Consider the following 24,382-nt stretch of genomic DNA (forward strand, 5'->3'; position numbering starts at 1 on the left):
CGTCTGCCGTTTTTTAAATCTTCACTAGCCTCTGTGAAGGAGAAACATTTGCAGCTGGTGGTGGAGAAGGGAGAGGTGGTTAAAAAAAGACACATTTTAGAGAACAATGGGTACACTCTTTCACGTTAAATTTTGCTGTTCACATTACACAGCACATGTGCTTTCGTTACAAGGTCGCATTTTTCCTCTTATATTGAGGGCCTGCCGGTTTGGTGTGAGAGATCACTCACGCAGTGCCAGGCAACAGATTTCGGTTTGCAGGCAGCCATGGTAAGCCACAGTCTTTTGGCTTTTTTAACCTTCTTAACGTGTGGGAATGGTTTCAAACAGCAGCGCCCTCATTTCCCATATCAAGCACCCATTGGGTTGGCCATTTAAAATGGGTTTGCAATGTAAAGGAGGGGCTGCGGTTTCCAGGTTAACATGCAGCACAAACCCAACTAACCGCCCCCCCACCCAATTCTCGGGGATGATCACTTCACCCCTCCCCCCCACCGCGTGGCTAACAGCGGGGAACATTTCTGTTCAGCAGAGCAGGAAGGGGCACCTCTGAATAAAATGTCCCCTTAATAAAATCGCCCCATTTCAACCAGGTGACCGTGAATGATATCACTCTCCTGAGGATAACAAAGAGCGATAAGGAACGGATGTTGTCTGCATGCCAGCAAACACCGGGACCATACGCTGCCATGCTTTGTTATGCAATGATTCCAGACTACGTGCTACTGGCCTGGCGTGGTAAAGTGTCCTACCATGGCGGACGGGATAAGGCAGCCCTCCCCAGAAACCTTTTGCAAAGGCTTTGGGAGTACATGAAGGAGAGCTTTCTGGAGATGTCCCTGGAGGATTTCCGCTCCATCCCCATACACGTTAACAGACTTTTCCAGTAGCTGTACTGGCCGCGATTGCCAGGGCAAATTAATGATTAATCATTAAACATGCTTGCTTTTAAACCATGTGTAATATTTACAAAAGGTACACTCACCAGAGGTCCCCTGTGTGCCCTCAGGGTCTGGGAGCACGCCTTGGGTGAGTTCGGGGGTTACTGGTTCCAGGTCCAGGGTGATAAACATATCCTGGCTGTTGGGGAAACCGGTTTCTCCGCTTCCTTGCTGCTGTGAGCTATCTACATTATCTCCATCCTCATCTTCCTCGTACCCCGAACCCGCTTCCCTGTGTGTTTCTCCAGTGACGGAGTCATAGCACACGGTTGGGGTAGTGGTGGCTGCACCCCCTAGAATGGCATGCAGCTCCGCGTAGAAGCGGCATGTTTGCGGCTCTGCCCCGGACCTTCCGTTTGCTTCTCTGGCTTTGTGGTAGGCTTGCCTTAGCTCCTTAATTTTCACGCGGCACTGCTGTGCGTCCCTGTTATGGCCTCTGTCCTTCATGGCCTTGGAGACCTTTTCTAATATTTTGCCATTTCGTTTACTGCTACGGAGTTCAGCTAGCACTGATTCATCTCCCCATATGGCGAGCAGATCCCGTACCTCCCGTTCGGTCCATGATGGAGCTCTTTTGCGATCCTGGGACTCCATCACGGTTACCTGTGCTGATGAGCTCTGCGTGGTCACCTGTGCTCTCCACGCTGAGCAAACAGGAAATGAAATTCAAACGTTCGCGGGGCTTTTCCTGTCTACCTGGTCAGTGCATCTGAGTTGAGAGTGCTGTCCAGAGCGGTCACAATGAAGCACTGTGGGATAGCTCCCGGAGGCCAATAACGTCCAATTCCGTCCACACTACCCCAATTCCGACCCGCTAAGGCTGATTTTAGCGCTAATCCCGTCGGAGGTGAAGTAAAGAAACCGGTTTAAAGGGCCCTTTAAGTCGAAAGAAAGGGCTTCGTCGTGTGGACGTGTCCAGGCTTAATTCGATTTAACCCTGCTAAAGTCGACCTAAACTCGTAGTGTAGACCAGGTCCCAGGTTCACATTTCAGAGCCAGGATAACAAACTAGTCTGAATACACTGTGTGTCCATGAGTCAAAACAAAACAAAAAAAAAACAACCCTGAAAATTTATATAGGATCCTGTAGAGCAGTTGCTCTCAACCTTTCAAGACTACTGTACCCCTTTCAGGAGTCTGATTTGTCTTGCGTAGCCCCAAGTTTCGCCTCACTTAAAAACTACTTGTTTACAAAATCAGAAATAAAAATGCAAAGGTGTCACAGCACACTATTACTGAAAAATTGCTTACTTTCTCATTTTTACCATACAATTATAAAATAAATCAATTGGAATATAAATATTGTACTTATATTTCAGTGTATAGTATTCAGAGCAGTATAAACAAGTCTGGTCTCTATGAAATTTTAGTTTGCACTGACTTCGATAGTGCTTTTTATGTAGCCTGTTGTAAAATTAGGCGAATATTCAGATGAGTTGATGTACCTCTGGGGTACACAGAGGTCTTCCAGGGGGTACATGTACCCCTGGTTGAGAACCACTGCTTTAGAATACTACAAGCTTTAGGAAGGGGATGCGTGAGACTGTATTTACATCATCGTGGACATCTACTGTATCAGCATGAGGAAGGAGGGGCATGTATGTGTCTGTAACTTACTTTCACGTGGAGTTCAAATTGGATGTAGAGGAAACATCTTCATTAATGGAATTCCACATAAACTTATTCAACACAATTCTACTATCAGTACTGGGAAGATCCTCAGCTATCCAGATTATTTTTGTTTCAAATATTCAGTGTTTTCTTATTTTCATGATCAAAGTTTTCTTCCATGTACAAATAAAAATGGAATTGTTTAAAAGAAAAACAATAAATATAGGAATTATTTTAGTACTGTCAGGACATTAATTGCATTTGAATAAAACCAAGGAACCAGAGTAACTCAGCTCAGTGGGACTACTTCTGTGGGTAAAACTACTCACAAGCATAAATGCTTCCAGGATCAGGATGTACAAAACAGAAAAAGAATATTTCCAGGAACTATGAGAAACTCATAAGTGTCTTAAGTATTTTCACAATAGTGATGCCATACTCTTTTGACCTGCATTGTCCGGCTTCTACTTGTATACAAATTGATTTATAGCATCAAATACCGGCTTAACTTTGAACTACTATTTAATATCCCTGTGTTACTTCCTATTTACATTATTTGTGTGCATAACCTCAGGTATATTCGGTGTGGCCAACTGTTCCTCCTGTAACTTCCTTCCTGTAACTATCACTCTGAAATACAAATAAATTGTTGTAGGGAGGGGAAAGTCATAGATATCTATTCAGAGAAGAGTACTTTCAAAAAAAGCAAGTCTCCTGTTCCCCTGAGTTTCTTCATCTAATAATAGGTAACAAGGGACTGCTACATATATCCAAGAAAAAATAAATGCTAAGACATCCAGAAAAGGTTGTTCTAACAAAAAGCAGTACAAATAGAGGCCCCATTTGGTAACACACCCCTTTTCAAGACAGCAAAGTTCCACTGAAGTCAAAAGTATTAAGCACATGCTTAAGTGCTTTCCTGAAACAGGGTCATCAGCTCTGACCCTGCAATGCAATATGTCCACAATGGGTCAAGTTCTCAAATGGGCCTCTAAATTGCATTTACATATTTTGTATGTGCACAACATACATCTGTGCTTGCAAAACAGATAATGTTCAACTGCTTAACTTGAACATGCATAACTGAATTTTGCACATGTAAGCAGGTGCTTACATGAAATCTGTCAATGGAATTGTATAGGCCCCTTTGATCATTTGACAGTATATTTCTGTTGCAATAAAAAAAGCAAAATTTTCATCAGGATAACAAAGGCCACATGTTAAAGATCTCTAATGGTTATGCAGTCCAGCCTTTAGTAGGAACATAATTATAAAGACCATTGAAAGAAAAGTATGTGGAGGACATATCTACAATGAAAAAGAAGTCAGGAAGAATATAAATCCAATCTGTAAAGCCACAGAATCAAGGTTATTTCCAGCAAGATAACATGTTTGATTATTAGAGTTCTTTTCCATCACTAGGGTTCTGGACCACCACCAAATCCAGCTCTCAGTCTAGACACTCATCACATATATGATAGATGGACCATGGCCATCAGAAAACATTTCTGTATTTTAAACTATAATGGCATGTAAACAGGAAACATGATTACTGTATTCTGCCAGTCTTCTAGGTGGCTGTTAAAAGGGACAGTGTCAATTTAAAATCTAGGCAGCTTCCAAAAACAAGTTAAAAGTATTTTCCGGTACTACACCTGACCCCGAGTCCCTGATTAATACCAATCTTGCTGGCTCAAAGAGTCTCTGTAGGCAATAACTCTAAACAGATGATCTCTTATGACCCTGAGAAGTGCTGTATCAAGCACAAAAACAAGAGCTCGAAGAAATAATGAAACCTACCCAACTTGTCTATGATATAAAGGTGCACTTAAAGCTGCCATCACTGTCTTAATTACTTTTCCAAAGACAAGGGAATTGAAGGCAGGGGTGGTAGTCGACATACTCCAGAGTACGTCATGAAGAGACCTTGTGAGGATGGGTCAGGGAGGACAAGAACTGGAACCACAGTTGAATTTCAGAGAACCCAAACCAAATGTATCTGTCTAAAATTGTGTGTGCCCGCATGCATGAGTGGAAACGAAGGAAATGACGTATCTTTCTACCATACATGCCTTTAAAAAAATAAATAAAAATTCTAAAAATAAATACCTTTGAGGGTCTCTGCCTCAGTGCCAGCAGCCCAGTTCTCATAAGAACCCTACAATAACAAATCAGTATCTGTGTGCACACAGTGCAAGAGAATAAATGTCAGTAAAACAGATTCTCGTTTCAAGCTCCCAACAGGTCATTTTAAATAATGGGGGGGAGAGGGTGGAAGTTATGAAAGTGACTCTGACATTTTCCTTTTAGCCCTTTTTCTTGTTTGCCTTGCCATTATTTCACCGCCAGTTCCAGGCATCTTTGTGAAACTGTATTTTCATGGTCACTTTCAACTGGTGTACAGCAAACCATCTCATTTCTAAGAACAGAAAATACCTGGGGGTTTACATGGAACTTTCACCTCATGAAAATTCATTCCTGTTTCTTTAAGCATATAGTCATCAACTGATGCTTCTGACGGACATCATGCTCTAAATAAACAGACTCTTCTGTCTGTCACCCAACTTCCTCCTGAAGTTCTGATGGGTAAAAGTTGAAAAAATTGCCAAATACAGAGACCAGCAACTTCTGAGCTGACTTAGATAATCTACAAAGACTTCAGTCCAGAGCAAACAAGATGAAAAGCCACATTCAACATGGCTGGATTTCTGTACTAGCATGAATACCATAAAGTGCTCACAGGAGGCGGGGGTGGGGTGTGTGTGTGTGTCTATCCAGGTTTTTTGGGATATGGGAAGACACCATGCATCAACCAAAGTAATTAAACTAATTGCACCTGTCACATTATTAGTTGTGTAGGAGTCCCTGCTGTCAGAATGAGAACCTTTAATTCTAACATGTACAGCATCACATTTGAAAGTGATACTGAGTGACTTACCACAAGGTTTAATAATAGGCCCAGAACTGTGAAAGTACCCTCTTCCGCAGCCCTGACTCACCAGAGTAGTCTCATGTAAGTCAAATAAACTACTCCAGCAAATATGGACTATAGAACCAGACCATTAAACAGGACAACTTGAGTATTTTTAATATTTCTAGTGGGACTCCTACCAGCCAGCAGCAGACTCCAAGGTCCGTGTTCTGGGTTCTTTCAAAACTTCTAAGACTACTGGCCTGGCTATCCCCAATTTCAGAGGAAGCCAGTCAGTTTGACAAAGGCTCATCAGATCTAGGAGGGCTGTAAAAATGGCTGGCCTTATCTTCACTGAGTCTGTGCTTGAGAAGTTCCAGAGCAGAGTGAGAAGTTTAGAACAACCAAGGGAACATTACTGAGCGCCTATTAAAAGGAGGTTGGTAAATTAGGGCTGTGGTGTATTTTAACAAATGTTCAAAGGATGAAGTAAATGTATAAATCAACTCTACACATAATACCAGATTAGGAGGGATCATGAACAGAGAAAAGGACAGAGATAAATTGCAAAAGGATCTTGAGAGCATGGAGAAATGGATAATTATTAACAAGTTGAGATTTAATTCTGATAAATGCAAAGCAATATGCTTAGGGGAAAAATAATAATGAGAAGTACCAGAGAAGAGACCAATGGTTAGAATGTAGTAATGTAGAGCAGGATATATGGGGTGAACTGTAATACTGAACTGGACAAATTCAGTGTTATAATGTTACCAAAAAAAAAAAAAAAAAAAGCTCATGCAATACAGCAGATGCCCAGATAACTCAACCCCTTATAACTAAACCGCTTGATCTCTTGATTAACAAATCTGAATTCTTTCTCCCCCTCCCAACTTCTCATCAAGAGCTGTACAGACATAGTAACCCTGGATGAGAACATTCTCAGCCCTAAATCACAGCCCCTATACAACAGGTCAGCCTCTTTTCAGTGCACTGCGCGTGTGAACTCTTCATCCAAAGCTCCCTTTATCTGAAGGTTGTGGTTGGTCCCAAAGACCTTTGGATACTCAGATTCAATGGGATGCCCGAACAGGGAATGAATTATTACACTGAATATAGCATTAGTAAGGCCACACTAGTGTCCTTTGTACAGTATGAAGCATCATGTTTTTAAAAAAAATGATACACAAAAATAAAAAAACACTGATAAATTGGAGGGGAAACCCAAAGGGGTTCAGGAATCATAAGGGAATTACAAAATATGATTCATGCAGAGAGAGTAAAGAAATTTAACATGTACAGCCTAGAGGAATGATGAAAAGCAGGTATAACTATCCAAACACTTAAAAGTTCTGAGATTTAAAGGGAGAACAGTTGTAAAGCTTAAAGAAGTGTCATGAAAATAAAACCAGAAAATTTAAAATAGAAAGCATTTTTAACTAAAGTTTAAGTCCTTGATTCTGCAGAGACTTACACACTCTAAGTAGTAGCACTGAAGTCACTCAGTGCTATACATACAGCGTATAAGCCTTATGCACATGTGTACATTTTTGCAACAACAGGATGTAATAGAAAAACAAATTATTCTGTAGTATAATCTATAAAGGGATGGTGTTAGATCCCTAACATCAAGGGGTTCATTTTCAAAAGGACCTTTACCAGCCCTCCACTTGTATCAGCATAAAACAACATGCAACCATACACATGCCCACCTTTAGCACACCTGCAGGCACCTGAAACAGTCTAAAACTTGGGTGCATACAGATGTTAGACTATTGGTTAAGTGTACACACTGGTATTTGCACCTCTTCAGGGTGTGAAAACTTTGCACATAAACATATTCAACCTGAAGTCTGAAAATGTATCCCTAAAGGTGTATCCAAGTTTTCTTTTGAAAACAGCTGAGATTAGTAGAGTGGAAAATCCACTATTCATGCAGAAGAATGGATTAGATGACCCAGGATTCCATTCCAATCCTCATCATCCAAAACTCTACAGTACTAAAAACAAATTACTTTGATGGAGAATGAAGAATAATCTGTCATCATGAAGTTCTACAAGAATAACTGTGAAAAATGTTGGTTCAGGATACGTTGCCAAGGTCTTATGGTAGGAATAGTTTATCAGATGGTCTAGGTCTGGACAAACTGAAACAGACGAATTAGTGTCTCTTCTGTTCCCAATTTTACTACTTCAAAAGAGTCAAAACTGGATCTTTTTGGAGTATCTCTTATAAATTTGGGCTATGATAATTTCCCAATCCATGAAGCAGCCATTACACAATGGGAGAACTTATCATAGCCCAAATTTACTAGAGATACTTCAAAAAGATCCAGCTTTGAATTTTTAGAAGTAGTAAAGCTGGGAACAAAAGAAACACTAATTTAGTGAGGTCTGGACAAACCTGCCACTTTACTGCAGGTTCTGCATCTTCAGATTATTGAGGAAGAGGATGTAAGTGAAAACAATGGTGAATGTATTTCCAGGAATTCTGATTTAAATTCTAAGTATTCACATGAGATTAATTTTGTATTTCTTTCCCCTTAGCTATTTTGATCATTAGCTGTATGATTGAAGAAACTCAGGGCAGTTTAAACCAACATTTAGTAGTAAGAGAATCTGCCACTAAGATTGTGTTACACCTCTATGTAAACAGCGTTCTTCATCTTTGAAGAATTTTATTTATAATTTTATCTCTATGTATATTTCTCTGGTGCTAATCTCTGCACAGTGACTTTACAAACATCAATTAATTCTCCCAACAGCTCACAATAGGCAAAGATTATCCTCTTTTTTAGAGATGGAGAAGCTGAGGCTGAGAGGCTGCCAAAAGCTAAAGAGAAAGTTAGTGCTAGAGTAAAATTAGAGCGCATTAGAACCTGGTTCCCATATTAGTTCTCAGACCAATCCACTCATTCTCTGGTGACTATTTGATCAAATAAACCAAAAAAGGCTCACATTTTTCATGCCAAAGCCAACATTCACACGCATCCTGTATTAACTTCCTATGGTAAAGTATGGCAAAACTGAAATGTTAGGGCACAGAACACAAAATACTAATGGCTGAAAAAGACTGAAGTTCAGTATCAGAATGGTCATTTGAAGAAAATGCCTCGATATTTTCAGAAAATGAGATGCCACCCAAATAGTTACAAAATTAATGAAGTGAAATGGAAATAAAGGAAAGCAAATAAACCCCTTGAAAACAGCAGCCATGATGCAGCATGTCATCACATGACCTTTTCATTTAGCAGGTTTTAACCTTAACCTGAGTGATTATCAATTTAGTATTGTGTTGGCTACTGCAAACACTGCAAGTTACTAAGCCAGCTATTGTTTTCAGTGTAACTTGCATAAATAATTCCCATTAACCTTACTGGGAACTTTGTGCATGTGGCCGGGGAAGTAAAGATGCCCCCAAGTGTTTAAGTTTCAAGACAGCTTGTTTTCTGCATGTTCTAAAGAAGTGTCAACGTAAATTACTTGTGTGTACTTGTGCGTGTATGTGTGTGTGCATGCCTTGTACATTTATGAGTATCATGATAACTAAACAAACATGTTTAATGCATCAGTCCTACAGAAGATTTGCTGCAGGGAGGATTTACGCTCCTCTCAGTAAGTAAGGAATGTCTAACTTAGCAGCACCAGTAATAGGACAAGTTAAAAAAACAAAAAACAAAAGAAAACCCACACCACACTTAACTCCAAGACTTACATAATTTAAAGCATTTTAAGTCCTATATTCCTTGCTATCAGAACCTTGATAGATCACAGAGTTCATGTGCAATCTGTTTTAAATACAGTTTAAATGTTGCATCTGAAAAGAAGGTATTTGCAAACAAAAAGACTATTTTTATTTCTATAGACATATTGTACTGTAAACAAATAAATCTCTGCCTTTGCTATCAGCATTTGCAGGCATCAGGAAACATCCTAAATGGTGAAGTGACCTGACCTAACCTAACATGAGGTGATGGATGCATTTTACTTTTTAAGTCAAAAGGGCACTTAGAGTTGATTTTTACAATGATGAAAAAGATAACATTTGCTCTGCTTTGTTTTCAGACTCTTATCCTATAAGTAAAATCTGATCTTTCCGAGTTGTTTACACGCTTCTGCTCTCTGCTGTCGCCAGAAAGGCTTTCTCTAGCTTCCTGTTCATTTTCAGAGGAGTCATCTCTAAAGGCTATGATTGTGGTAAGGGTGGGAGACAGTGGAAGGAGGTAAAGGGCTGCAGATGTAAAATATATTGTATGCCACCACAGCATCAGTGTGTCACCTAATTCACCAAAGAACACCGGAAAGATAGATATGGACAAACTGTTTTGATAAAATAAGCATGTTAGATGTGACATAAGCAGCCTCTTTCTGTTAGACAGAAAACATTTTGATCTAAAAGTTAAATATTTATCTGCTATAATTGAGTGTATGAGATGTTACATGCCGAGTCCTGCAGCCTTTATATTCACATGACTTCTACTGAAGAGGTATGCCTATGCAACAACTGCAGAATCAGGATAATCAAAAAACAAGCTTTTAAATTACAATATGGGCTACATGCCCATATAGTAGAACGTACAGCACCTGTATCTTTTTAGACATTTATACTGCACTCATCAGAGTAGTTTGTAAATACTTTATGAATTCTAAAAATGCTACACCAAAGCAGCTCTACTTTTCTTGCCCATCCCTAGCAGGACTGGTATTATATCTGTACTTGTTGCAGGATGGTTAGTCTGAAGCAGATCTCACATGTCTGGCTGAGGGCAGCCAGTGAGGATGTCTACTGAAAAGATAATGAATCACCTTTCCATCCTAATCTGGAATTTTCAGACTGTGTGAACAACAGTTGAAATTTCAGTTGGAACATACAATATACATTCCACTGACACCACAGCCTGGGCTCAGCAGTCACACTCCCATTGAAGTCAATGGCAAGATTTCTACTCACTTCAGAGGTGACAGTCTACGACCCTATATATTAGAAGTCAGTAAACTTTATTTAACATTTCTTTTAAGCACAGACTTAAGATCTTAGGCCTCTAAGCAATCAGCTTTCTCCCACTGGATCTGTTTCTTTTTCTAATGCTTCCAATTCAGCTAATTGTATGTATACACATGGTGCTTTCACAGGAAGCAGTAGTGGTTTGGGGTTTCTTTTGCTTTGTTTGTTGTTGTTGGGTTTTTTTGGGGTGTAGTGTTGTAAATACAAGAGTTAGGGAGCTGAGCTGTCCTGACATGAAATGTTTTCTTTCCACTTCAGCAGTCTGTTTTGATGTGTTTTCAGAGTAAACAACAGTATTGCACAAGTTAACATCAAGAGTTTTCTGCTGCTGCTGCTTTCATAGCAGCTAGAACAAAAGTGCTCTCCAATTCATCTGAGTGAAGCCTACATAAATAAGTAATTGCACTGTGCTTAAGAACTATTATAGTCAGCAATACTTGCTATCTGAACTACATTCCTTAGCAGTTAAGAATAAAGATGTATTACAAGGGTAAAAGAATCTGAATTTAAGTATTTGTTTACAGAGACCATGGCAAGGATCTGAAAGCATTTGTGATAATTTACAACACATTTTGGTAAATGATCTAGTGCTGAAGATGGGCAATTCAATACAGGCCTCCTCTAGATGAAAATCCGTTTCTTATTCTTCATTCTATTTTTTGTTAGTGAACTTCTTGCTTGTGAAAACTGTGGATGGACTGACAGCTTGGAACACCACAGGGATTTGTTCCTATACCAAGCAAAGCATGGACGGGCAGCAATAGTGCAAACACCCTACATTTCCCTGTAGTGCTTCTGTTTATGTTTAAGAAATCTCTTTCTTCAGCAAGTTAATATTAAAAGAAAGCCTTTTACAGCTATTTTTGTACTTTTTGTACTTTCTTGTTTGGAAAGTGCCCAATCTCCCCTTTACCTCTTTTTCATGATGGCCAAGACCTTCCTCTGGATTTCTGAGGTTGAGGATGTGCACCTCCTGCGGTAGGCCCATTGTGCCTCTGCTTGCACAACCAGATAAGACGGTAAAGCTCTCCAGCAAGGCATGAACTGGGTGGGAACTGTTGACAGCCGATAACACACATTCACTCCTAGGCACAGGACCTGTAGAGGAAATCACAGATACACACCATTCAGAGGCACGAGCCAGAGTAAATGACATCTTTTAAACTAGAATTGTCTTTTTGACTACAAAACCAGTTGGAACACAGACAGAGGCTTCAATTAGTTATCTGCAATATATAACGGAAATAAACTTTTTTAGTTATTATAAATAATTTGTTTCAATTACTTTGCTTATTTACTTATTTTGTCATTCCTTTTTGGTGCTAGATCTTTAATTAATTTCTCTGACAATCCTCATTTGAATCATGTATTCCTCTCCTTCTCAAAATTGTAGGAAGTCCACCGTACACCAAGAAAATAAGGACTGAGAAAGAAAAGAATGAAAAATAAAAAATGGGGGGAGGGATTGGTTTGCCTGAGATGCAGATTATTTGTCTATGTGAAACATCTTTATGACAAAAACAGAAAACATAACTACTCAATCATATATATTCCTTTTGAAGTAGAGCAGATATATAATGCAAACATAGTTCAGGTGCCCTGCCACATTACTGCAGACATTTATCACATGGCAAACTGAAATTTTGTTTGCCAAGTCTATTTTGAATCTGACAATGATGATCTAAACTGATAACTGCTATCTAGTCCAAAACATAATCAATGTCCTTTCAAATAATCACTGCCATACTCTTATGTTGTATTCGAGACAGTGTGATGTGATATAGCAGGATAGCACGACAGTGAGTGTGTATGGAGTAGTTTACATATAAACTATATCTTCAGGAAACTAAAGCAAGACAAATATTTATGAAAAGCAGCCCTACTTTTCCAAAATGGTTCAAACACCATTATAACAACAGATACAGTATGTTTTTGATTACGAAGGTCACTGAATTAGGCCCAGATGCATGCCAGGTCAACTCAAAGATTATAGATAGAAAAGACTGGGCACAGGCTTGAAGAATTGTGATATCTCAGCCTGCTATACATTTGCTAGAGGAAAAAGAAATGGTTTCCACTGAAGAAACTTTGAAATAAAAAAAAAAAAAAATTTCCAACCAATGTTTTGCAGATTTTTGTATATGGTTCATAAGCAGTTACATATCGCTAAAGATCATCAGACCCAAACTGTATAATCAGCAAGTATATATTTTTTTAATTCTTGTTTTAGCATTGACCCATAGTTTGCTTATTAAATAAAAATTACAGTCCACAACTGATCATTTGAGAGTTGGATAGTTTCTTTTAAAACAGACTTTTTCTAAAGAAAGCAAAGGTGTTGAGAACAATGAGATTTTTGCAATGCCTTAGATCATGCAGGTCCTGTCCTGTGAAAGAGGCTGTTTTTATTCTAAAACCCACTGGTGCATACTACAAGTCCTGCCAGCTCCCAGAGGACAGGCATACTTTTTAAAGGCATTGCTTGAGGCATGATTTACACCTGCCCAGACATGGAGTGCAAAGGATGAGCAAACAGCACACTCTCAACATGAGAAGCTTGGCAACAGCACTGAATGAACACTGAAAGGGTGGGAGACTTTGAATATTTTTGTAAGCAAGATTAAATGATACAGTCACGTAAAATAAAAATACAGTCCTCAAGCAGTGATACGTACTATACTTTAAGAAAGCCTAATAAGAATGTTGTTTCTTTTATTGCTTTAAAAAAGTTGTTATTATCAGTAACAATAATACAAATTAGTATATTATTATTACTGTACAGGTATAATGATAGTGCCTTGGAACCCCATTCATGGACCAGGACCAGATTGTACAAGGCGCTGTACAAACACAGTGCAATGAGACAGTCCCCGTCCCAATCAGCCCAACCAGCAGTGTATCAGTCTTGCAGCTAAGTGAGTTATTATATGAGCTGCACAATAAATATTCCCAAATGCCATGCCAGATACTTGGGTAAGGGAATGAAAGAAGGACTAAGGAATGGTCATTCACTTGAGCTCCTTTTTGCTGGCCAATTTACTGAATGGATTTGGGGTCTGTCACCCAGCCTCTCTTCCAACTGCAGAAGCAATGCAACAGTAGAACAATTCATTCATAAGAAGAGGCTCAAGAAAAATACAGGGCAAGTCAGCAACCTCTACCTAAAGCATCATCAGGTGCTCATCTGAGCCAGCAGTTGCATCAAGGGCAGGGCAGGCTAAGTGAAGGGTGCACACCAAAAGGTCCATGGAGGTGGGGTGGGGCGGGGCGGGAAGAAGTGGCGTTGACGAAGCGAAGTTGACAAAAATGTGCACTTTTCTTAATGACATTCTGGAGGAAGATCAACTATCTGCTTTCCAACAGGATATTTCTGAGCCTCCTAATTAATTTCTAAAAATATCTACCCATCCTTCCCTCCATCATACATCCTGGTCTTTACTTCTGTAACAACAACGTGCATTTGTTTTGGGTGCTACACCAAGCTTTCTAGCGCTCTCGGATTCTCAGGAACAGCAAATCCTTCTGATCTTGAAACACTGGAAATCACATGAACAGAGAACTGTGCAATGACTGGCGTGAGTCTGCATGTTTACAACCAATGTCCCATGGAAATCATTAAGGTTTTCATGTAGTTCCATATATTTTCACCAGGTCTGAATACGACCTGAAGCAATTCTTTCTAGCATTGCATATACAGGGTGCCAATCCTCTTCTCATAAAAAAAAGTCCTGTTATCCCTGCAATCCTGTCTATATAGGTTCTTATACTGTGTTCATCACCGTATCCAACATGTAGAATTTATAATGCTGGAAAACCAAACAGATTAAATACAAAAATAAAAAACTCTCTCTGTGATACCACTAATCATCTTATTTATCTTCCCCAGCACAGCCTGCTCATAGCTGAAGCCCTATATAAAACCACTGCCTTATCCTGCCTCAGCTTTACTTTCCTGTTGTTTAGCCATGTACAAGCTCTAGATCCACTTCTGCCAGCCTTCTCACTACATGCCCACATCCTGGCCTTCCCTTTTCTACTTCACTGTCATCAACTATGCTAAGACGCCACCCATACTTGACATTATCACTGTTTAACAGAATACAGACTTACCCCTACTGAGACTATGTATTTTAAGTTGAGCTTGTAACTCACCCGTCTTGCTATTGTACTACATGTTCCATTTCTTTAACAGTTTTCTTATTTAAAAAATCCCAGCTTGTATTGCAACTAAAGATTATTTAGTTAAGGTTTGTAAAGCCCTCTGAAGATGAAAACCAGGTAAAGTAATCTCATTATAACGGATATATACTCCTAGGTAGCACAACATATTTCAGGGTAACAACTGTTAGAGAATTGTATTAAACTTTTTTCCACTTTCAATAAATAGCAATTTTTTAAAAAGGCCCTTAATATAGATCCAATTCTGTTTGATACTAACATCTGGAACTTATTCAACATAATTTAAGCACTCTGTTTCCCCTATCACCCAAGCTCCTAATGAGTAACGTGTGTTCTGTTGTAATAAAAACGGTAGAGATGGGGTGGGGGCAATATTATAACCCCAAACCAACTCATAACTATGGTGGATTTGATTCAAATAATAATATAGGCTAATACAGTTTCTGTTATATTTTCATAGGGACTTCTGCAGCTCCGTTAGCTGACAAGTGTGACCAACTCCCGCAAACTGTGTGAATCTGAATGGCAGGCTCCAAAGCATGTTAACATTCTTCCATAGGAATCCCAAAAGGCCCTGCAGGAGCCTGCAAACTGCAACAGAATCCAACACTTCTTAGAGGAAAGCACAGATTTCGTCTAATTGATTTTCATATGAGGGAATGTTCCATATCTGGGCATTTTGCATAAAGGCAAAAGTTTAAAAACATCTGGAAACAGCAAAGTCCAGAAACACCAGGGATCTCTGAGCTGTTAATTTTGAAGTAATGTAAATGACTATAGACCAGCTCTGTAGGCCTTTGGGAATCTAGCTAGACGTCACCACTTTTAATATCTACACTCCATATACTTTTGCTGGTAAGTCTATCCCAAATGGGGCTAAATGTCCAAACAGGAACCAAATATGCCCAGGTGACCAACTTGTACAAAGGAGTGGCTTGGGTGTGTGTGGTAATTTAGTGGCACTCTTTATTGGTCTGTAGCATGATGAATGGAACTAGACAAAGAGGGTCAGATTTCAGGAGAGACCTAGTTTGATGCGTCACTAGGGGGCTCAGGAATGCAAGCAGAGGCCAAGCTGCTATCTCCTCTTCTATAGAGCCTCAGCATGAAACACGGACCACTCTGCATACTCAGAAAAGATCTTTCATATACTTCTGCTGCACCACTTATTACTAATGAAAAATAGCCAATGCAGGGGGCGGAGACAGAGACACACCATTCCACAGATAGCTCAGGGAGGGATTGTATTCTCCTATATGCTCTCCTTTGATCAAGGACTTTTTACTGAAAAAGCACATTTATCTGAGCATTTACACTGTACTAATATGCCAGGGAGAGATCCAACGCAAAGAAACTGGTAAAGGCCTCAGTACTTCAACTCTTTCAAAGAGAAAATATTAAACTTCCACTTGCCTTTCTTGTATGTAAACTAGTCCATGCTATGAATAGACCACCCTATGTGACCCATCCTGAGAAACTACAGCCTTTGGTTTGCTTTGCTTATGCCACATCAGAATTACACACAACAAATTTTAAAGAAATGTCACTAAACTGATAACCAAGAGAGAAAAAGCAAGTGTGGGAGCAAAGGGAAAACGGGGATATCTAGGTGAGGTAAGGGGATAAAAAAACATCCAATATCCCCTAGAACCCAGAATTTCTCTTGGGAACCCAACATCTAAGATCACTCAACTTCAACAAGGAAAGAAAAGCGTTAAAGAATTAGTAACAATAAGAAAGAAAAAGAGAGAAAAAAAGAACCTTCACTCAAATAAAAAAATTATACTGAATTTAAGAGAACTATTCCCATTTGGCACTTCTTAGAAGGAACCCAGTACTGTAATACAAATATGACTTACTATCAGGATAAATGAGATTTCTTTGAAGATTTATGGGTTTTCTGCTGATGGTAATGGCACAGTTTCCATTGCCTCATATGGTAATCTGTTGGCATGGACTGTGCTCTGAAGTGCCTGGATAGTAAAAACCCAAGAAACTGTCACAGTAAGAATTACACCACAAGTTATTGTTTTTAGAGTATCTGTTTGAGTGAAGAACAGGAGTAACAGCAAGAGGAAGGCAGCTAGGTAGTCTCTGGATAAGAGAAAGTCAAATAACAGTGTCAAGTTAGTGTATGCACTCAAGCATATTATATTACAGGCCACATGAAATGGTAATTCTAGATATCTCTGTTACTGCATATTGCTAATTATATTAAGAAAGAAATCTTTACCTATGTTAGTGATAATTAGCAATACCTACAGTTAGCCTTCTCATTTCAAGAGACAGGAAGGCATGTTAAAATTGTATTTACAAGTGAGTAGGAGATATCCATTTACTGTTACATATTCTTCCATGACAAAGAATTGCACCATCAGCCATCTTTTTGAGAAGGAGCAAGCGAATGAGAGGGAAAATCTACAGTCACTGTAACATATGGCCAGACAGTTTCATCCTTAACTTAGAACCCACCTGAACACCAGAGTTTTTAGATTTAAACCAGAACCTTTGAGGATCCAGTACCATTTGGTTCAGGTCAAAAGCAAGTTCTGGATGCTCTAAAACTTATCTTATTCCTTAGAAGTAGAACAAGGATTACTTTCAAACACAATCTTAATTGTTTACAAAGCTTCTACAGCTACATGGATGTTTGTGCTATGTTATTATATTAAACTGACAATTTATTGAAAACAAATTAAATTTCTTTTTGCAATAAATTAAAAATATTTCACACAACCCAACATTTTTGGAGGGAAGAGAGAGAAAAGGGAATGATTTTATGGTATCAAATAACTGTTGTTTCTTTTGTTCTAAATTGTGATGTTTTCTCCTTTTTGCCATTCCGATAAGCATGTCGAGCAAAAAATAAACTAACAAACCAGAGAGACTTTCTGGCCTAACTGCACTCCAATTGACATCAATGGCAATACCGTCATAGATGTCACTGGGTGCACAGTTAAACCAACAATGAATACTTTTGAAAAACCCGCCCTGAAAGTGTTAGGGGATTATTGTGAGGATGCTATCTCAAATATCACAATACTTTTCCACTGCCACTATCATGGACTAAATCCTGAACACAAATCGCACACGTAGGCCCAGTGAAGGAGTAGGAATAGGCCCAGAGTAGGCTTCAACAGGTGAAGGAGAAAACTTGATTTCTACAAGACTACTTATGGATGTAAATTAAGCAGGATTTTGTCCCAGGAGTTGCTCTACAACAGTGGTTCTCAACCAGGGGAGGGGAGATGGGGGCAGGGGACACAGAGGTCTTCTGGGGGTTGTGGCATTATGCCCCATATTCTTCATAGTAGTATTATGATGATATGAGTATGGCATAATTATGATGTATTTTGTGCAAGATAAGGCATTGGAAAGGTAATGATTTACTGAATATGATTATCTTATTTGTATGCATGTATCATTTTGGTATCTGAAGTTAGGAATGCCCACTAGTCAGAATACAATCAGTCTAGATGGCTGGTTGGGAATGGCCATTAGGGAGAACAATAGGTCTTAGAAGATGCTAATCTCCCACTGGGGAGCCTTCCTGAGAAGCCTTCCTAGGGATGCTGCAAACAGCCTCTGAGTCATGGCTGCGGTGGCCCTATAGGGACATATGACTAAGTCAGCTGGTACTGGACTCCACAATAATACTACTGTTTTTCCCACTAACCAGACGGGGGAATCAAACTGGGAGAAAAAGAGTTCCCCCCATATGCTAAAGCTATTTAAGGGAGGGGAGTGACATCATTGTGGTTCGTTCTTCACTGACTCCCCATCCAAGAAAGAAGACTGCTTGAAACACCTGAGAAACAAAAAGACTGAACTGGGGGGAAGGGCTGAACCCAGGCTAGAGGTTGTCTAGCCTGTGAAAGGAATAACTGGAGTTTTAAGCCGTAAGGAAGTGCAGCTTGCCTTCAAGAATCTCTGCAATCTGCCTAAAACAACATTTAGGGTGAGAATTTGCTACTTATAACCAATTTCTTTAGTACATTAAGTTTAGATTGTGTGTTTATTTTATTTGCGTGGTAATCTGCTTTGATCTGTTTGCTTTCCCTTATAATCACTTAAAATCTATCTTTTGTAGTTAATAAACTTGTTTTGTTTTGTTTAAGACCAGTGTGTGGAAAACATTACTGAGGGGCAAAAGCTGTTGCATATCTTCCTCCACATTGAGGGAAGGGGCGAATTTCATGAGCTTATGCTGTACAGATCTCTGTGCAGTGCAAGACCGTATAATTTTGGGTTTACCCTCTACAGTGGGTTGTGCACTTGAGTACCGGGCAATTCCTTAGCTGAGCCTTCCCATGCAGAGCTGATTTCAGCATCTGTGTGTTTCTGCAGCTGGGTGTGTATGTGTGTTGGTAAAGTGCAGTCTGAAGCCTGAGGGAGGGCTTGGCAGGCTGCACAGCAGTACAATGTAAAGGGAACCCAGGCTGGTGGGTCAGGCAGGCTCAGTGGTACCCCAGTTCCAAGTGGCACCCGGGGGGGGTGTGTCACAGGGGTACGTCAACTTATCTAGATATTTGCCTAGTTTTACAACAGACTACATAAAAAGCACTAGCAAAGTCTGTACAAACTAAAATTTCATACTACTTGTTTATACTGCTCTATATACACCATACACTGAAACGTAAGTACAATATTTATATTCCAGTTGATTTATTTTATAATTATATAGTAAAAATGAGAAAGTAAAGCAATTTTTTAGTAATAGCATGCTGTGACACCTTTGCATATTTAGATCTGATTTTGTAAGCTTAAGTAGGTGAAACTTGGGTCTGTCTGGAAAGGTTGAGAGCCACTGCTCTACAAAACTAAAGCTTTTCACTTTCGTTTGTTCTCTGATTTGAGTATTATACATTCAATTCACCTCACACATTAAATTAGTGTCAGTGAATTTGGGCCAGATCCTATTTTAATTGAAGTCAAAACACACATGATTGAGGTTGAGCAACATTTCTGGAAGCACATGTAGCATGTCTTTCCAGAGAGGAAAGATGAGTAGGACACTAATAACTGCTGATGTAAAGCAAGGAGGCAAACTCTGAGACACATGTACCACAGGCGATGTAAAGGAACTGCAGCCAACACTGGGCAGTATATGACCTGTAGTGTAAAACCACAAAGGGCAGGTGGGTAGAGATAAGCAACTATTAGGGACAGCTGTATTTGTTTAGTGTAAATACTGAAACCGTCTGAAGGCAGTAGATTCAGAAGTTTGACTGTTTCTCAAATGTTACTGGTTTTATACTTTGCATAGAATAGATTGGGAGGAAAAGAATGAGGGGGTAAAACAATGCAATGAGAAAATGATGTGCAAAGAAAACCAAATACAGAAAGAAAGAGCGTGAAAAAGGAGGAGAAAAAACATTCTATTGAAATAATAAATGGCATAGATATCATATGCAAGTCTACATATACTGCTCTTAGGGGACCTTAACTTTCTGGGGGTTCTTTTATTGCCAACATTTAGCATAAGATTACCTTCAGCTAGAAAGGTGTGTTTTCGGTCATGGTTCTTTTGAATTGAATCACCCCTGAGACAAGGGAGAAGTGTAAGTTAAAGGGGATAAGTTCACAGACTCAGACTAGTTTTGTCAACTCAAAACCCACTATGCAACACCACCTAATCTCTGCAAGAAAGTAAATTTGGCCTTTACATTACCTTCCCATTGGTGTATTTATGCAATAGCATATTAAGATACATGCCAATCTCTGTTTTGTTTTCAGGTTGTTCAGCAATCCTGCATGCAACCAGAGTACCAATGAATGCACTCCTCATGCCACTATTATCACCCTTAATAATTCCTATTCTGTACTATGATCAATTCTATCCCAGAGTATTTGCATGCAACACCCAATCCACTCTGTTGCTTTAACATTGCATTGCAAGTCAAATGTAAGTTTAACCAAGATACTATTTTCCTCCTTTATTTTCTGTAGTGTTTTTAGAGGATTTTTACCATGTACAGCATAAGTATCTGACGTCTCCCACCTGCCCATTTCAGAACCATCCTAGCCTCCTGCAGAAGTTGTGTGCTGTTCTCCTGTTGGATTGTAACTATGTACAACATAATCCTACTTATCTGATTTTCTCCCTGTGCAGAGAGATTTTTGATGCCTCTTTTGAAATATTTATTCCCTCCATTCCTGGCTACTGATAAAACCATATGGCCCACTGCCTCTGCTTCAGCAGAAGTGATCTAACCTTCTGTACTGCCTGCATACTTCTGGCATTTTCCCTTAGGCAGGAAATGCAAATTGCCTTTGGAACTAGAAATTTTTCCTTCCACTTTTTTTAAGTTTCTGCCTCTGTGTGTGTGTTTCTGTGTGCGTGCACACTGCCAAGAAGCAAAACTGAGGTTAGTTAAATTATAAATGGTGTGCTTGGAACACTACAGGATTAATTTGAAAGAGATAACTATCAGATAAAACTCAGATTTTGTTGCAAGGTATAGTTACTAATGAAGGAGTAAATTACAAATAAAGGAGTAATTTTATGAATGAATAAGATGACCAAATCAAATTACTTCTTGATTATACATTAAAGTCCAGTTCAATATCTGCTGAAGCAGAGGAAAGTTAGCCAATGTAAACAATATACTGTAAACCAAGTTTAGCAAGAGACTACAGTTGTTTAGGTATATAGTAATTTGATTAAACAAAAAACAGGGAATGAATGAGAAACCTGTTCAGCTCAACATCTGCTGAGCACAACTTCATGACAGTATTACAAATACAGCATTACCCTAGAAAACAAACATCTGTACCTGGAAAAAAGTCCTTCCAAACAGATGTACTGTGTGTTTTATTAAAGTGCCGTACTAAATTTTATGCAATCTTTTCTGTACTTATTTTATGACCAAAAACTGTCAAGGTTCAAATTTCTGCTTTTCTGGATTTTGCAGTAACATGCTGTTTACAGGGAACTTTTCTCCTAGTACTTTTCCATCTCCAAATAATACTCTCCCTCTCTTCCTCCCAAGTGAGCTTTCAGGAAACATTCAGGAATTCATCTTTTCTCTGAATAATCAGCATAGTCCAAATGGATTGTTTTTCCATTTAAATAATCCTAACATGCAGAGCTTTTGTTTTGAATGCCAGTGAACTAAAGACACAACAGTTTGTGTTACAGACTTCATCACTGAAAATATTCATACTACACTGATCCACAACACAAAAGCTAAGTTTCCAATGACCAAATTTTAGTTTAGGTTATTCTACTGTGCATACCCAAGCTCCCCCTACAGTACTAAGTGCATCTAATATTCTCTTTCTGACCAAAACTGTTATTTAATGTTGCTGTGTCCTATTAACCATGGTCCACACTAGACGTGGATGCATTCCAGTGATGGCTGACTTCCAGCATGTATAAAGATTGTAAAACACTATGGGATTCTGTCACATGGAAGTCTATGTAAAAATAGGATATGGCTGTTATCTGAACAGGGATTAATGGGGGAATTGGGGTGTATGGGGTGGCCAGGGAGGGGTAGTACCTCTGATGGGGGGGACTTGTCGTACCCTTCGGGGGTAGTCCGTCCACTTTGGTCCCCACCTGTCACTCAGCTCTCACCTGTAGCTCCAAGTAGCTGCAGCATGCGCAGCAGCCACATCCCGGGCAACGGCTTCGACAGGCCGGCCAAACCAGGTGAGTGTAACTGATGGGATCCAAACCCTCAGTGAATTTGGGATATGCCTACCCCACATGCGACGTCAGCTCCGGCGGAGTGGGCAAAAGAGATCACTAAGATCCAACGGCCAAGAAGGCGGTTTTGCAACGCTTTGTGGAAAGCGAAGGGCTTGATGAGGCACGAAAGACGTCAAGGCCATCCACTGCAACCAAAGAAGTTACCAGTCGTGATGATTTTTCGTACCATTGGTGTCTGGCTTCTAAGGTCGAGAGAGTGGGATTGCTCCCGTGCAATGGCTCTACCACTTAAAAAGCTTTCACACACAGGTTCTGTGCAAATCATCAAACATTATCATCATACCACTCAAGTCCTGCGGCGATGGGGGAGGGGCAAAGCGACAGGTGGAGGTTACCACTGGGAGTCGTAGTCCCAATCTTGCACGCAGGTGGTCTGTGGATAGGTGGTCGTCCAGCTCTGTACTTGAGGTAGCAGAGTTGCCCGGCAGCATCCCAGGCGTCTGAGCAGCCCTCTTCAGGACAGCACTGCTCACCCTAGTAAGGGAGGGGCCTAGAAAAGGTGGCCTAAAAATTGCCTGCTCTACAACAACTGGCCAGCAAGCCGCGGCTGGCAGTTCAACCCAATCTGCGGCCGAAACCAAAAGAAAAATTTGAGAAAACTTATCATTGGTGTATGGAATGTTCGTACCCTCATGGATCGAGAAGCTGTTGCAAGACCTGAGAGAAGGACAGCTCTCATTGCTCGAGAACTAGTCCGTTATAACATCGATATAGCGGCATTAAGTGAAACAAGATTGCCTGGGAAAGGTTTCTTGAGTGAACCAGGAGGTGGTTACACCTTCTTCTGGAAGGGTAAGACTGAGACAGAGGATAGAATACATGGAGTTGGTCTGGCAATAAAAACCTTATTGATGCATCAACTCTCAGACCTTCCAGTGGGTATCAATGAAAGATTGCTGAAGCTACGCTTCCCACTAAATGCCAAACGTCATGTCACCATCATCAGTGCATATGCACCCACTTTAACATGCTCTGACAACTCAAAGGAACAATTCTATGACGATCTTGACAGACTGATCAAGGCCACACCTGTAACAGACAAACTACTCCTACTTGGAGATTTCAATGCCCGAGTCGGGGCTGACAGCGAGAACTGGAAAGGAGTAATTGGGCCACATGGTGTAGGCAAAATGAACAGCAATGGACTACCCCTTTTGAGTCTTTGTTCTGAAAATGACCTGACCATTATTAACACTCTGTTCCGACAAGCGGACAAATACAAAACGACGTGGATGCACCCTAGGTCCAAACAGTGGCATCTGATAGATTATGCCATTGTTAGAAGGCAAGACATCCGAGACGTACTGATTACTAAAGTAATGCGAGGCACAGAGTGCTGGACAGATCACAGATTATTCAGGACGTCTCTTCAACTCTACATCGTTCCTTCTCGGCACAAACGCCCTAAGCATGTGCGACCTGCTTTCAATATAGCCAAACTGAAGGATGCTCAATGTTTCAACAAATTCCAGAAGAGCCTTGATGACAAACTGACATCCCACGGACAACTGATCGGTACTGTAACCGAAAAGTGGGACCAGTTCAAGCAGATAGTGACTGACACAGCAATAACATCTCTTGGACCAAAGAAAAGAACACATCAGGATTGGTTTGATGAGAACCAAGAAGAAATATGCTCAGCACTGGAAGTAAAGAGAAAAGCCTTTATCGAATGGCAGAATGACCCCTCCTCAGTCTCTAAGCAGGACCATTTCAAGTACCTTCAGAGCAAAACACAGAAAGACCTCTGTCAGATACAAGATAACTGGTGGGAGAGCAAAGCCAAAGAAATTGAGCACTATGCTGAGACCCACAACTTAAAGATGTTCTTCAGTGCTATTAAGACTGTCTATGGACCTTCTAACCCAAGGACCACCCCATTGCTCTCATTAGACAACACAACGCTGATTAAAGATAAAGAAGGCGTCAACGAAAGATGGCGAGAACACTTTAGCAACCTTCTCAATAGACCATCAACTGTGAATAATATTGTCCTCAATGAAATTCCACAACAACCT

At 40.0% G+C, this 24,382-nt stretch overlaps 1 protein-coding gene across 1 annotated transcript in view; it reads right to left on the minus strand.

Annotated features, from left to right (window-relative positions):
* Window positions 1-24,382, minus strand: part of TGFBR3 (transforming growth factor beta receptor 3) — a 146,331-nt gene that overhangs the window by 80,218 nt on the left and 41,731 nt on the right. Inside the window, exon 2 of the mRNA XM_065409551.1 lies at window positions 11,382-11,566. Coding sequence (XP_065265623.1) covers window positions 11,382-11,566 — 185 coding nt within the window. The remainder of the gene's footprint in view (window positions 1-11,381; window positions 11,567-24,382) is intronic.

This window comes from Emys orbicularis, chromosome 8 (genome assembly GCF_028017835.1).
Source record: "Emys orbicularis isolate rEmyOrb1 chromosome 8, rEmyOrb1.hap1, whole genome shotgun sequence".
NCBI classification, from domain to species: Eukaryota; Metazoa; Chordata; order Testudines; family Emydidae; genus Emys; species Emys orbicularis.